The sequence below is a fragment of the Lontra canadensis genome, unplaced genomic scaffold, assembly GCF_010015895.1.
Source record: "Lontra canadensis isolate GAN:19392208 unplaced genomic scaffold, GSC_riverotter_1.0 scaffold180, whole genome shotgun sequence".
In the NCBI taxonomy this organism is placed as follows: domain Eukaryota; kingdom Metazoa; phylum Chordata; class Mammalia; order Carnivora; family Mustelidae; genus Lontra; species Lontra canadensis.
Genome location: NW_022631174.1, coordinates 1,278,879 through 1,294,048, shown reverse-complemented (window position 1 = coordinate 1,294,048; position 15,170 = coordinate 1,278,879). Strand labels below are relative to the sequence as shown.

The 15,170-nt window shown below is 43.2% G+C and overlaps 1 protein-coding gene across 3 annotated transcripts in view; it reads right to left on the bottom strand.

The window, feature by feature from the left end:
* Positions 1-15,170, bottom strand: part of SMG6 (SMG6 nonsense mediated mRNA decay factor) — a 237,758-nt gene that overhangs the window by 169,835 nt on the left and 52,753 nt on the right. For all 3 annotated transcript variants that reach the window (XM_032846751.1, XM_032846750.1, XM_032846752.1), the window contains exon 10: positions 10,735-10,880. In XM_032846751.1, coding sequence (XP_032702642.1) covers positions 10,735-10,880 — 146 coding nt within the window. The remainder of the gene's footprint in view (positions 1-10,734; positions 10,881-15,170) is intronic.

The following is a 15,170-nucleotide window of genomic DNA, read 5'->3' as shown; positions in this document are numbered from 1 at the left end:
GGAAACTAGAGATTTAAAGTGGGATATAGCCAGACTTTACCCTAAGAACGTGCCACTTGATGAACTTGAGCTTTGGTTTCCAAGACTTCGTGGGTACAGCTAACCTAAGAGGGTGCCCAAGATCTCTGTCATTAAGCTGGCATCCCACAGAGCTACATCCAAGGTATGAAGGTGAGTCAGAAGTAAAGACAGCAATAAAGCCCCTTGAAAAGACAGCTGGCAAAGTGACTATGTCAAACCCTGGGACTGACTAGAAGAGAAAAAATACGCACTGAAAATATGGACCATGCACAAGCCTTCACAGGAGTGTGCAGCCTGAATTCACATTACCTGAGTGGTCTCTTTACAGACCACTGTAAAACCTCAAGCAAATATCTGAATTTAGAATGATTATTTTATTATTTTTTTAAAAAGATTTTATTTATTTATTAGAAAGAGAGGCAGTGAGAGAGAGCATGAACGAGGAGAAGGTCAGAGGGAGAAGCAGACTCCCCATGGAGCTGGGAGCCCCATGAGGGACTCGATCCCGGCACTCCGGGATCATGACCTGAGCCGAAAGCAGTTGTCCAACCAACTGAGCCACCCAGGCGTCCCTCGAATGATTATTTTAGATCGCCCATCACCAGGCTGTGGACAGAAGAACACCCAAGTCCTTCTCCCATATTCATCCCAGATTTCCAAGAATTCCCACTAATGAGATTTCACAGAAAATAAGATTACAGAAAAAAAAATTAATTGCACAGGAAACAAAGCACAGCAGAAATAAGAGATTAGCAGAAACTCACCTAAAAGTACCCCTTCTATGGAGAGTCTCTAAAATAATCATGTTTAATATATTTTAAAGAAATAAAAGACAGGTGCCTAGGTGGCTCAGTGGGTTAAAGCCTCTGCCTTTGGCTCAGGTCATGATCTCGGGGTCCTGGGATTGAGGCCCACATCGGGCTCTCTACTCAGCAGGGAGCCTGCTTCCCTCTCTCTCTCTGCCTGCCTCTCTGCCTACTTGTGATCTATCTCTGTCAAATAAATAAATAAAATCTTTAAAAAAAAAAAAAAGGAAAGAAAAGACAACCTCACAAATGTGTTCAGGGCACAAGAAGCTATAAAAAAAAAAGCAGATTTGAAAAAATATATCTGGTAATAAAAATATGTAATTGAAGTAAAAAACTCATTGGGGCATATTTATCATATTAGATATAGCTAAGGAAAGACTCAGTGAACTGAAAGAGTCATCTGCAATACAGCGCACACACACACACGAAGTCCTAAAAATGAAAGACAGATTTAAGAAACATTAAAGACAGAGTAAGGTCTAAACTTTGACTAAGCAGAGTCACAGAAGAAGAGAAAGCATGGCAGATATAATATTTTAAAAAGAAGCTAACAGTTCTCCCAAACTGCTGAAACCAACTCACAGATAGATGAAGCCCAACAAATTCCTAGCAAGAAAAATAAATAATAAACCCAAGCTTAAACCAATCATTAAAACCGTACAACATTAGGAAAACATCCAAAGAGAAGAGATTACTTTTAAAAGAGAAACAATTTGACTGATGCTTGGCTTTTAATCAGCAATGGTGAAAGCCCAGAGACAATGAATTATCTGAAACGGGGGCTTAAGGAAAAATAACTGTTAACCTAGAGTTCTATTATCAGTGAACATAGGTCTTTCAGGGATAAGGAAAATAAAGCCTTTTCAGACAAATAAAAACTGAAAAAAATATGTCATCAAAAGAACTTCACTAGGGGTATCTGGGTGGCTCTGTCAGTTGGGACATCTGACTCAGGTAATGATCTCGGGGTCATGGAATTGAGCCCTGTTTGCACCCAGCGTGGACTCTGCTTGTCCCTCTTCCTCTGTCCCTCCCTGCCCCCCCACCTCATGGGCTCATGTGGGGGCTCGCTCTCTTTCAAATAAACAAACTTCACTAAATACGTTCTAAAGAATATACTTGAGGCAAAAGGAAAATGATCCCAAGGTGGAGGGTCTGAAATGCAAAAAAGGAATGAAAAAATAGTAGTAAATATATGGGTGGGTCTAAACAAACATTTATCAACAAAATAAACAACAACAACAATTTGTCCTGGAGGGTTTGAAAGGAAAAAAAAAGAATGAAAATACATGACAATGGCAGCATATAAATTAGACATAGTGAGAAGAGAATGGTGGGCATTTAAGTATTCCATAGTCCCTGTATTACCGGGGAGGAGAGCGAAAATACTGAATAACTTGACTTTTGGCAAGGTAAGTACACATGCTTTTAGTTCCTGGGGTAACCACTAATAAAAGAAAGGAGACTAGTAGGGAAAGGTGGGGAAAGAGTAGAAAAGTAAATCTGAAAGAAAATAAGAAAGAAGAAAAAAGGAAACAGAACAGATAATGGGAAAACACTGGGAGAAAATATCTACAAAACATACAGCCTGGGTGGCTCAGTTGGTTAAGCACCTGCCTTCAGCTCAGGTCATGATTCCAGAGTTTGGGGATGGAGTTCCGCGTCAGGATCCCTGCTCAGCAGAGTCTGTTTCTCTCTCTGCTCCTCACCCCGATCTCTCAAATAAATACAGTCTTAAAAAAAAAAAAAACAACAACAACAACAACACAAGGGGCTTATATCCAGATTGTAGAAGCCTGCTTCTCCCACTCCGGCTCCCCCTGCTTGTGTTCCCTTTCCCGCTGTGTCTCTGTCAAATAAATAAATAAAAACATTTAAAAATTTTTCATAATAAAGGCAAACAACTTGATTTTTCAAATGAGCAAAAGACTTACACACACAGCAAAGAAGATATACAAATGGCAAATAAGCACATGAAAAGTCACTCCTCATCCTCAGTCACTGAGGGGAAACACAGAATGAAATTAAAACCAAAAGGAAATGGTACCGCATACACACCAAAATTGCTAAAGTAAAAAAGACTGGCAATACCAAATGTTGGCAAGGATGCAAAGGAACTAGAACTCTTACGCCTTGCTGTAAGGAATGTAAAATGATTCAACTACTTCAGAAAACAGCTGAGCAGTTTCTTATGAAGTTAAATATATACTTACTGTATGACCCAGGACATCTACTCCTGGGTATTTGCCCAAGAGATTAAAATACATGTTCGCAAAAGACTTTCATGCAGAGGTTCATGGCAATTTTATTCATAAGAACCCAAAAGTAGACACAACCGAAATATTCATCAACAGGTAACTAGACAAACAAAACTTAGTGTATCCTTACAGTAGGATACTATTCAGTAATACAAAGGAATGAAATACTGATCCATATAAACAACATGAGTAAATCTTAGACACATTAAGCTGAGCAAAAGAAACCAGAAACAAGAGTACACACTATATGATTCATTTATACGAAACTCTAGAAAAGACATATCCAATGTACGGTGACAGAAGTCAGATCAGTGGTTTACCTGAGACCAGGGGTAGGAATGGAGGTCAACTGGAATGGGCACAAAGAAAATTTTGTGGATGATGGAACATTCTGTACCTTGACTGTGATGATTAGTTATCCGGGTATATAAACTGGTATATAAATTGGTCAAACTCACTGAGATGCACTCTTAAAATGGGTTCATTTTACTGTGTATAAATTTACCTTGATAAAACTGATTTTTAAAAAATACTATAATAAGTATAAATCCAAACACTCCAATATTCAATGGATTCAATATTCATAACAGCCCCAAAGAGAAAACAACTCCACTGTCTCAAATATCCTTAAAAAAAGAATAGGTAAACTGTGATATATGAATAAAATGTAGTACTATAGCAATGAAAATGAATAAACTACAACCACACACATCAACATGGACAGAACTCACAAACATTACATGGAACAAAATAAGCCAGAGAGAAAAGAATGTAAATAGTATGATTAAGCATGACTCCATTTATAGGCAAGCAAAACCAAACTATGTTTTGTTTAAGAGTACATGCTTATAGCAACGCTATAAAGAACAGCAAGGGAATGAACTGCACAGGTCAGGATGACAAGTACCTGTAAGGGTGAGGGAGAACTACCAGGGGCACAAAACACAACAGGGAGCTTCTGAGGTGCTAACAACATTCTATTTCTTAACCCAGAGAGGGGTTCCATGTATATTCATTTTTTCATCTTTTCAAATGTTTTATACTCTCATCCTCATTTCTGCGTGAATGATGTATCTACCTTCCCCTGGCCCCCGGCCAAAAATAAGAATCACAGTATCCTCTAAGAATGGCATGAGAAAAGCCTCTTTCTTAAAAGCAAAAGCAAGAAAGATAATAGAAAAGATCATGAAAATAAGAAAAAATGTTCCTAAAAAGTCCTTTAAGAAAGAAAGGGAGAGAGAGAGAAAAGGAGACTACATTTCCCAAAGTAAGACAAAGATGAATATTTCTTTTCCCAACTGGTCATGAACAATGTTATCTGCTGTAAGAGGGAGCGTCCCCTTTAACCATGAGGATGGTAAGCATGGAACACCAACAACTTTGATTCCCTCAAACCACAGCCTTCTGCCAGCTTACTACCTTGGCTCCACCAGAGGTGCAAGCGGCCTGGGAGAATTCTGACCCCCTCCTTAACTCCCTCATCTCTATCACCGTTCCTCTTCAGTCCCAAATCAGAATCAAGGATCACTTTTTATATCAAAAAACAGCAGCTGCTCAGTTTTGGGGAGAAGGGGGAGCAAGATGCTTGCATAATAAACTGTCTCAATTAAGTCCAGAGAAGTTTTTGTGTCTTCTGATACAGAAGGCTGGACACTTAAGATGTGGGTGTAATCTGCTAGCTGTGCCACCTTGCTTCAATTATTAAACCTTTCTGGTATGTTCCTGGTCATCTATAAAATAGGACACAAAATATCTGTCCCACCTGTCTCTGACAGCTGATAGGAGAAATCAAATGAAAACACATGCAGCAACTATAAAAATGTCATCGGGCATCACCACAGAGTTGTTTTGCTGTAGTTATTATCGGCCACTACCTCTGAAAGCTACAGTTCTTCCTCAGACCACCATTTAGTTGGGTAGGATACAAAGTACAACTTATGCCCTCTCAGCCCATCCCCAGAACATACCCCCTTCCCCTGTGTATTCAACACACAGTACATATCTGGCCTGAGCCCCTGGTAAGCTATACATGGTGAATTTTTCTCCTCAGGAAAAGCTTACAGAGAACTCTGGAAAGGCAGCTGAGAGCCCTGCTGCCAACATTCCTGCCAATAATGTCTTCCTTTCAGAGTAAGTCCTTCCTGGAGCAAAAGAAAACCAAACTGGGAAGCTATAAAATGGCAAGAGAGAGGAGATATCCGGCCCATATGAACTCCTGGGCAATGATGGGACACTGCTCTTCATTCAGCACTCCAAACCAAAGCACCAAGGACACCAAACCACACAGCCACCTTGGCGCAAACACAGAAACCATTCCTTCAGCTGACACGGTAAGAGGCTTCATTTTATTGATATGACTGAATTTTCTCATTTCTTTAGCTTCTCAGTTTACCATTTCTCCTGCCCCAACCTCAAGTAACAGATACATTCTAAAAACAAGAACCCTGGAAATCAGAGTCAGGAAAAATAGGGAGGTCCCCCTGACACACTCGCTTCTTTAACTTTTTCTTCTTTTCCAGGGACTTCTGAGGGAAGAAGTCTGTGCTAAGCAACCTGCTAATAGTTATATCTCCCCCAGAGGGATAGAGGGCATAGCTGAAGGATGCGTCCTCCTCTGGCCTGCCTTCTAAAGCCTAGACTCTTCTGACCTTTGAATCCATTTCTCACAAAACTTTTTGGCCAAGCTGGCTCTTTCTTGGCTAATTTACTCTAAACTGAGTCGTTCTGAAAATGAAGGTCAAGAAGTGCTGATTATCTGGAGAAATCTACCCGTGCGTGGATTCTTTAGGAGAAAAGCCCAAGGGCTTCTGCCACTAGATATAGAGAAGGAGGAATGAGAGGGACAGTTTATATAGCTCAACTCAAGCCTAACCCCTTATGAAAGGTGGATTTCCTGTACAACTGTTCTGACAAGCAGAGGATTAGGCACTCCATACATTCTGCTTTGGTAAGAGACTCAGACAGAAGTGAAATGCCACAGAGAAGCAGATTGCTATACTCAAGGTCTGTGAGGTGGCTGTAGATGGGAAACAAAGAACTCTGGTTGTGAATCAGACTTCTCAACCAGAGTCAACCAGCATACACAACAGCAGTGTGAAGGTGTGAGGTCTCCATCTCAAGCATCCCAGCATTTGGGTTAACCACTACCGGTCCCATGTAGACAGCTGTGATCCTCTAATCCCTCTGGAGACACACATGTGGCACTCCCTCTGCCTCCTGCAATTCAGGGTTACTAACAAACCCTAAGAGCAAGAGTAACTGATAATGGAAGGAATGCCAGTCCAGCCCGACCTCAATCCCAGCCCTTAAATGTTCCCTAAAAGCAGGGAGCACAAACGGCACACAAGACAAGTGTCTCTTGGGTGCCCTCTTGCTGCCACCTGGGCTTTTCTTGCAAGGCTAAAATGGAGGCCTAGCCTATGAACTGGTAGAGGAGGAAAAGGAGGAGGAAAAAGAGGGGGCCAGGGCACAGAAAAGGGAAGTTATTCCAGTGGTGGCCAATGAATAACATCCAATGATTTATAGGAAGTATAATCCAATAATACAGTAAAATAAAACAGTGTGTGCCTGAGATGGTTTTGATTCCAGGAATTATAAAACATATTTTTTTAAAAAAAGAGAGAGCAAGAGGGAGAGAGAAGGGGGGGGCGGGGGGAGGCCAGATTGGAGCAAATTGGGCACAGATGGGGGATGCAATGGGTTTCAGTGATGCCCTACCACAAATGTTGCTTCAATTATTCCTCTTCAAGAAACTAGAGTCTATTTCCTTAAATTACAGAATCTTCAAAAAATTAAAATTCTTGGGAGTGTTTGTGGTTTAGATCAACAGTTCATCCTCCAACATCATGTCAGCCAATCAGACGGCCACTGAAGTGTTAAATGCTTAGGCACGTGGAGAAGGCCCCATTTCTCCCTTCCGGCTCAGGAATGCTGCAGAGAGATTACCAATTATGACATCACTCTGGGAACCACCTATCTCACCACCACCCATCAGTCGCCAAAGGACAATTCTGGACACGGGCCAGGTAAGGAACACACTGTTCAATGAGGGCTGGCTTGCCTGGAACTGTGGCCTTCTTCATCCATGCATTCAATACAGACCTATTGCTAAGAACCCCTCCAAACATCTCTCAAATTTATCCGTCCCCAACGACTTTAGTGCAGGATTCTAGGCTCTGCAGTTCCACTGAAGTAGAATTTTTGCAAAGGGCCCATGAGAGGAGGAGATAGATAGAAAGTCTCTCCCACGAACAGTCCTCAATCCATAGATTTTGAGATCACTGCAGAGATCTGAAAGTTTAGTTGGTTAAATGATGTAGGAGAACTCCATTTATTTCCCCCTGTGTGAAGGGGGAAATCTGTCCCATCCTCTGTCTTCCTGAGCTCCAGGGAAAGCTATAACCTGGGAAAAGGGAAAAGATGCCTTTTACTCACCGCTAGCTGAGGTTTTTTCCTCCATTTTTACTTGTGAGATATAGCTTTTAAACAGTTCTACATCTCTCTTTACCACAAGGAAAGCACATTTAAAAATCAAGCTAAAGTGTTAGTATCATTTCTATTCCTGAATGACTGATATTTTGAAAAGAGGACAGTTATACAAGGGTAGCACTGAACACAAACAAAAAATGAATCAGAGGCATCAACAAACAACATACTTTTTAGTAAGGACGTCCCTGTTGCTCTTCAAATCATACTCCTTAGGTACCATGTCTACAAGGAAGGCCCAGGCACAGACTGAAGGGATCCCAACTGCCTTGGGGGCCACAGATCACCTCTGCTTCAGGCTGGAATGTTCCTTCTCCACAGAGTCCAGGAACTGACATATGCAAACACCCACCCAGAAGGACATGTCCAAGAAAGAATGGAAAGAAAAATGATGGTCCAGATGTTCTGTAACTTGTAGTGACTGCCAAATCACCAAGACCCCAAGCACCTGGGAGGGCCAGGCAGCATCAGGCCCTCGCTTCCCGGTTTCAGCCAGCCAGCGTTCTGTGGCTGGGTGGCGACTCTGACAGCAAGCAGACTGGCCTGGAGAGAAGTCTTCAGAAGGGCACCAGCTGACAGGACTTGGGGGCTGAACACTCAGGGCTGATTTATCACTTCCTTACTCATAAAAATGTGATTCAAACTGCTGCTGATTAGTGAAGGATTTAAATCTTTACCCTCTCCCCAACCCCCTTCTCTCTCCACCCCCGGCACAGATGCTGCTACTCAGCCACAACACCCCCTTCTTGCCACTGTCCGTGCAAGCACAGCGCAGGGGCCCAGAGAAGATGACTCATGTGCTGGGAAATGGAAAAGTGCATCTTCCCACCAACCAGCCCCGCTGAGTGCTCTGCTCACCCCTCTCCCAATGGCAGCCCACACAGTGGGGTCTGGACGGCCGCCTCAACTGCACACCGGGTACTTGGCAGCACGTCCGCAGAGCTCTCTGTCCTACTTGAGTGTTATATCCTGTGGCCCAGGCTGTTTTTCCCTGAAACACCCTTGGAGCTTCTGACCACCTCAGCTCAGGCTCCCCTTGGCCCCAGCTGCCTCCCGGAGGTGAGCGTCAGGACAAGGCCAGAAATGAGCAATCTCAAGCCCAGGCTCTGACACGTTCTTCTTGGCGAGCGGGTCTTCATTATAACCAACCGTGATGGAGAAGACTCCCAGAAAAAGAACCTTGGCCTCAAATGGGAGAACCACCTATTTTCTTCTTTCTCTGCTCTCACCACCTCCCCTTCCTTTCACCCATATTTTCTTAACCTTTACTTAACAGCAGCTACAAGAAAAGGACTCACTGGTGGCCTATGAAAAGGCCCAGGTATTCCTTTCCATGGAGCCGAAGCTGCTGACTACAGATGCTTCGCAGGCAAGAGCCACAGGTCCTCTACATTCACACCTTCTGCGACCACAGGTCACTTGAGGCTGGAATGATACCTCGGCAGAGGCTGCAGTTCTGTGACGGGCAACTCACTGAACTCCGTGTTGCTGTTAGAGGTAGGCAGGAAAATAAACAGGAGGTCAGCGCAGGAGGCCCCATCTCCCGAGTCGGGTGAGCTTCCCACCTGGTAGGAGAACCAGCAGGGTAATGGTGAAGGATCAATCTCCCTCCCCTTAGGACTTCATGGCCCTCCATGCCAGCACTTCACAAACTTTATTTCCTCCTTCCTGGAAGCCACCACTGCCTCTCAAGATGGCATGTTTCCTCAGAGGTGTTCTCAGGAATAATTAGCCAAGCTCAAAAAGGCACCTAAGCCTCCGCATCTCAACTTCTGCTGGGAATTCTCAGTGCTGTAGGAGGCAGCACAGAGAAGAAAATCAGATATGATTGAAAACCCAGGTGGACGAGCAGAGGACTTGAAGAGAAAGTCCCAGGCGGAGCCAAGTTTTCTTTTCTTCTTCTTGTTTTGTTTTTTTTTTTAAAGATTTTATTTATTTGAGAGAGAGAGAGAGAAAGAGCGCACAGAGGCAGAGGGAAAAGCAGACTACCCGCTGAGCAGGGAGCCCAATGTGGGGCTCTGAGCCAAAGGCAGACACCTAACCATCTGGGCCACTCAAGCGCCCCAGGAGCCAAGTTTTCAAGGGAAAGTGTGGCATATACACTCATCAGGGGAGAAACCCACCACCCCCAACACCAGCAAGCTGAGGCATAACCCCCAAGTACAAATGGGAAGGGAAGTAAATCAACTTCAGAGTGAGAAAGCACTAAGAAAAGATGCAACAAGAGAACTAGCGACACTCTGTCCAGAAAGACAAGGTCTGTTTTACAATAGAATCTGCACAGGACAATTTCCACTTCTTGGCATTTCAGATGATAACCTTCCAGCCCTGAGACCAAACACTCTCTGTCAATGCTCTGAAATGATTCTTTGGCAACGTGGACCAAATAAACATGCAAAACAATGTCACCCCCATATTTCCATCAAGTCAAACCACATCATCCTTACCTAAGTGGGGTGGTGGGGGAGGGAAGGGATCCTGGTAACATCCTGCAACAGTGACCTGGTCATCAGAACATTTGAAAATCTTGCCAATCAGCCCCTCCTTCCCTACCCCCCCACCCCCGTCAAAAAACCCCAGTGTTCAGAAAAGCATTTCAGAATGCACACCAGTATAATGGCCAAATTCTAGGCCTGGTGATTTTTGTGCTTCCAGCTTGAGTCACCAAAGCTCATCAATTCACTGTTCGTACTCCCTGGCAGGCTCCCACAAGGGATAGCCCATAGGGAACTAGACTTTTCCATAGTGAACAAACAGGGTACATGAGTCCAGAAACAGCTATTCCCAATCCCTGCCAAGCGTATGGTCTCTGCAATGAAACATTTCAGCAATGCCTCTCCCCTGGGAGAGGCTCTGGGTCTGTAGCCTCCAAGAGGCCTTGCTGCTGCCTTTAGCATGGCCAGATGTGCAACAGCATCTCTGGGTTTGCAAATTAAGCTCTATACCCATGATTCCCTCCTTTCATCCCACCCAAGCACTAGAGAGTCATACAGATTTCAGAGAGTAAATTAAAAATCTGAGAGGCAATGATAGGGAAGTGTGTGTGTGTGTGTGTGTGTGTGCGCGCGTGCGCGCGCATATCAGGGGGAATGTGTGGAAGCATATGAAAGAAGCTAGATTCAGACTTATCTGTGTAGCTAAAGACGCTAGACATTCCTTACCTTTCAGCTGAGAGTTGTGTACAGCAAACATGTTGATGGTCATAAGCTGCAGCATCCGGGTACTTCCAATAGGAGGGGGGCTGTGCTGCAGCAGCACCTGGAACTCCTTGAGGACCTTCTCAGCCACCACAGGGAATGTCTCCATCCTGCAAATAGAGCCAGCTCATTCAGGGAGGCATGTGCCCAAGAGCAGTTGGGGTGCACATGCATGTATGCACGCAAACTCTCACCCCCGCCCCCGCCATGTCTCTCTGAAAGCAGACCACTAATGTCTAGGATGTTTTCTTTCACAAACTTTCCTGGTATTCTAAGGTTGTGACCATATTTAAGAGAAACAACTGATCAGGGATCAGAGATGGAAACAACTCAACCTCTGGATACGTTGCTATGAGTTATGAGGCTTTGGTATGCTGTTTCCTAACCTCTGGCAACCACTGGATTCAAGCTGAAATCAAAGTTTCTCTCTGAAACACTCAATTTTTGTGAACAGTGAACAAATTTCCTTAAAGCTCTACAACTTACATATCCCCCAAACTCTCTGGTATGAAAACTGTGTTCCATAAAAAGAGGTTCATGAGGGGCACCTGGGTGGCTCAGTGGGTTAAGCCGCTGCCTTCGGCTCAGGTCATGATCTCAGGGTCCTGGGACTGGGCCCCGCATTGGGCTCTCTGCTCATCAGGAAGCCTGCTTCCCTCTCTCTCTGCCTGCCTCTTTGTCTACTTGTGATCTCTGTCTGTCAAAGAAATAAAATCTTTAAAAAAAAAAAAAAAAAAAAGAAAAAGAAAAAGAAAAGAGGTTCATGAAGCTAGAGAGTCTTCACTCAAGACTTTGCTTCAGGAAACCAGACATAGTTCTGCTGCTGTCTTTTGGTTACTATCGCACTAATTGCTCCACCTAGGGAGCCCAGACTTCCCCTCGAAGAAACCCTAGACCAAGCGCCACCCCCCCCCAAATGATCTGTTTCAGTCTTTCCTGTGTTGCTGTCCTCCTCCCTCTCATAAGCCTCTGCTCATCAGGGTCTGTATGTTTTCAGGCCAGTGAAAATCTAACGCCCTGGCCAACTGCCACTCCCAATACAGGAAGAGCCTATAATGTAGGGAGGTAGAAATCCAGCCAGTGACCTAGGGCTCCTAAAGAGAGGTCATTCAAACCACTGCTTGCCAAATGTGGCCACTGAATCCCAAACAGTGGTGCATGCCTGGAGCTCCTTTGGCAACATGAACAAACCACAGCTCTAGTCCTCAGAAAATAAAAAGCAAATTCAAACTTGGTGCTAGAGAGAGAAACCAGGCACATGGGCCTTAGAGCCACACCGAACAATTCGTGGTCAGTAAAGTATCTTTTATCCATCCTCTACCCTCCTCCCCACAAACAAACAAACTCCTTGTGGTACACTGGGGGGTGGGGGGTGGGGTGAGGAACAGCTCCAGGCTGGATTAATAAATAGCTTCTGGAAAGCCACAAGGAAGGGAATCCTTCTCAAAAGATACAAAACAGTTTCAAGTCCTAGAGAAAGGTGCTTCTGGTTTCACCTGAACCTTGGCCCATTTACCACTGAGTAGTACCATCCTCATATTAGGAAAAAAACTCCAGAGCTTTCTGGCATCTTAGCAATCTTCATTCCTTGCCCCTGGAAGGCAACTCCTATTACTGACCTTCTAGTACCCAGGAGTCATGCCACAGCTATGGGTCAATTACAGTTTATACTCCCAACTCCCTCCTCTGCTGAGCTGTCCTCATTTTCATTGGCATAAAACATGCCATGTATTTGCTTTTTTCCCCAGCGTGCCATTTCAAGTGCCCCCCCCTTCCAAAAAACAAGGGGGAAAAAAAAAGAACCTTATTTTTCCTTCCAAAAGTTTCAGAACCATTAAAACTCTTGGTAGGTTTGGAATGGCAGAGAGTGATATGTTTGGGGCTGGAATGGATCCATTTTTCCCCATGGGCTATAACAAAGGTTTCATTTTAAATCTTGACACTGTGCAGCACTCTTTCTGGTTGGAGGTGGGGAGGGGGACTAGCACTTCTCATTACGAGAATAGCAGTGTTCACTCTGCTTGAAAAGCAGCCACAATGGGCAAGTTTCAGAGCCATGTGTCTCCGTGTTGAAAGGCAGCAGAGAGCCAGCACAGAACGACATGACAGAGGTGTCATGTGGGACAGTCCTGCTTCGAAGCTGTGTCTGAGGAAGCCTCTTCCCTGGGATGGGAATTGAAACAGATCCATTAACTCCCTAGGTCAGACTGAAGTCTCAAATGAGGACCAGGTCAAATATTCACACTTTTTTGAGTTTTTAAAAAAAAAAAAAAAAAGATCCTCCCTTTGCCTTTCAACTAGTTCAACATGACTATAACAAAAGAAAAAATCAAATACTTAAGGATTTAGGTTAGAATAACTTCAATTCTGAGATATGAGGGAAGATGAATCCACTCAGACTAAAGTAGCTTTGTTAGGCAATAAATGAGGGACATGGAGATGAAAGATCCTTCCTCAAGGCTCAATAATGGGGTTTCTGCTTCCCAGTTTTGTTACTAAAATGCTGATTTGCGCCTCAAACTACCTGTAAGTATTTTTACATCCTTCTCTTTGCTCCACCCAATATTACAGGATAAAAATTATACTGAAATGGAGAAAAATACAATGCACAGCTTATATTTAGAGTTTTACAAAATTAAAAAAAAAACACAACACAGCAATAGCAGTAGCAGCAGAGGAGAGAAAGCATAAAAAGATGGTAATTTATAACAGCAAAAAATTGGAAACAGCCTAAAATGCCTAACAATAGCAGATCATTAAGATGGCACATCCATATAATTGAATTCTATTTCTTTTTAATTTTTATTTAAATTCAACTTAACATATAGCATATTATTAAATTCAGAGGTAGAATTTAGTGATTCATCAGTTAGATCACAACACAGAACACCCAGTGTTTGAATTCCATTTTTTTAAAAGTTGTATTAGATTTTTAATCATGTGGGGGAAGTTCAATATACATTGAATGAAAACACTTTTAAAATAGTTTAATATCCCTTGTTACGCATATTTGTAAAAAAATTAATGTGTGATATGTATAGATAAAAAAGATAAAAATATACACCAAGTATTAAGGGTGGAGAGTTATCTCTGGACAGTGAGAAGATGGGCAGTTTTTTATTTCTTCTTTACTGGGTTTTCTTAATATTTTACAATGAGCACTGTATGCAGTAAATAGATTTTTCCCTACAACAAATACGTCTGGCTTTTGTATATAAAACATTTATAATTTTAAAAATAAATCAAGACATAAACATTGCATTTTTCACAATTCAAAGACCAAGGTAAATACATCAGTCTTTGAATTCCAAGAGACCTTGAAGCTGTGCAAATAGCGTGACTAAGCAAGCAAGTAAAAACTAAAGCGGTAACTTTAACCAAGGCAATAATGGGAAGCAAAATTATGCTATTTGTCACAAATCAAAAGTCTCTAGGCTGCTGACTTCCCAACCTCTCTCAGTGGAGTCCGGGTGCAGGTCTGATCGGCCTCTCACCAGGAAAGAAAGTGTCTGTCAGGAGCCATACGGGATCCCTGCCTGAATCCTCTTCCTGAGCCTGAGACCTGAGAGGATTCGGTCCCTATCCTTAAAAACTTCAGAAAATACAATCATTTTCAGGATAAGCGTTTTGCAGACTTAAGTGACTGCTTTCCGAAGTGATCTCTAGAGACACCTTGTCTCATTTGAATGGCAGTTTCAAGAAATCGGTCTTTCAGACAACGCTGGGACCTACACGGGGAGTGACTCAGACAGTGACTAACGGGACAGCACCCAACCTCTCAGATGCTGAGGAACACAGCTGGGCTAGATGACATTCTCTGCAGAAAAGAATCAGGCTTCCTAACTTTTTTCAACTTCTTAATTTTTAGGAAAACTGAACAAGACAGGAGCAATCCAGTAGCAAAACAAAAACAAACAAAACTAAACCATGTGACAGGATAGAGATGAGAGAAAAAAAACCATGGTGCTACACAACATAAGGACTAGAATGAACCTTGGACATCATCTATTTAAACTGCTGATAAGGAAACTAAGGCTTTGACTTGTTCCTTCTCGAGGTCTTGTAATTAGTCAGTGGTGAAAACAAAACTTTTCAGCACCTGATTCCATCTAATGCTCTGAACATCTTTCTCCCTGCCCACAGAGGAGGGAGACTTGTGTTGCACACAGTAGGCATTCAAGCAGATACAGATGCGATTTGGAACACCTGGCACAGAGAAGACACAGGCCCAGAGAGCAAAAGTAACCCGGGGCTTTTCTCAAAAGGCAGGCGGGACAGTGGATGTGTCTTCAGCTGCTCCCCATTACAATATCCTCACTCTTAATTCGTTTTCAACGCCTCCCACATTTCACATCTTCTTGGTAATTAGGCAACAGTCCATGTTGTGTGTGGCTTGGGCT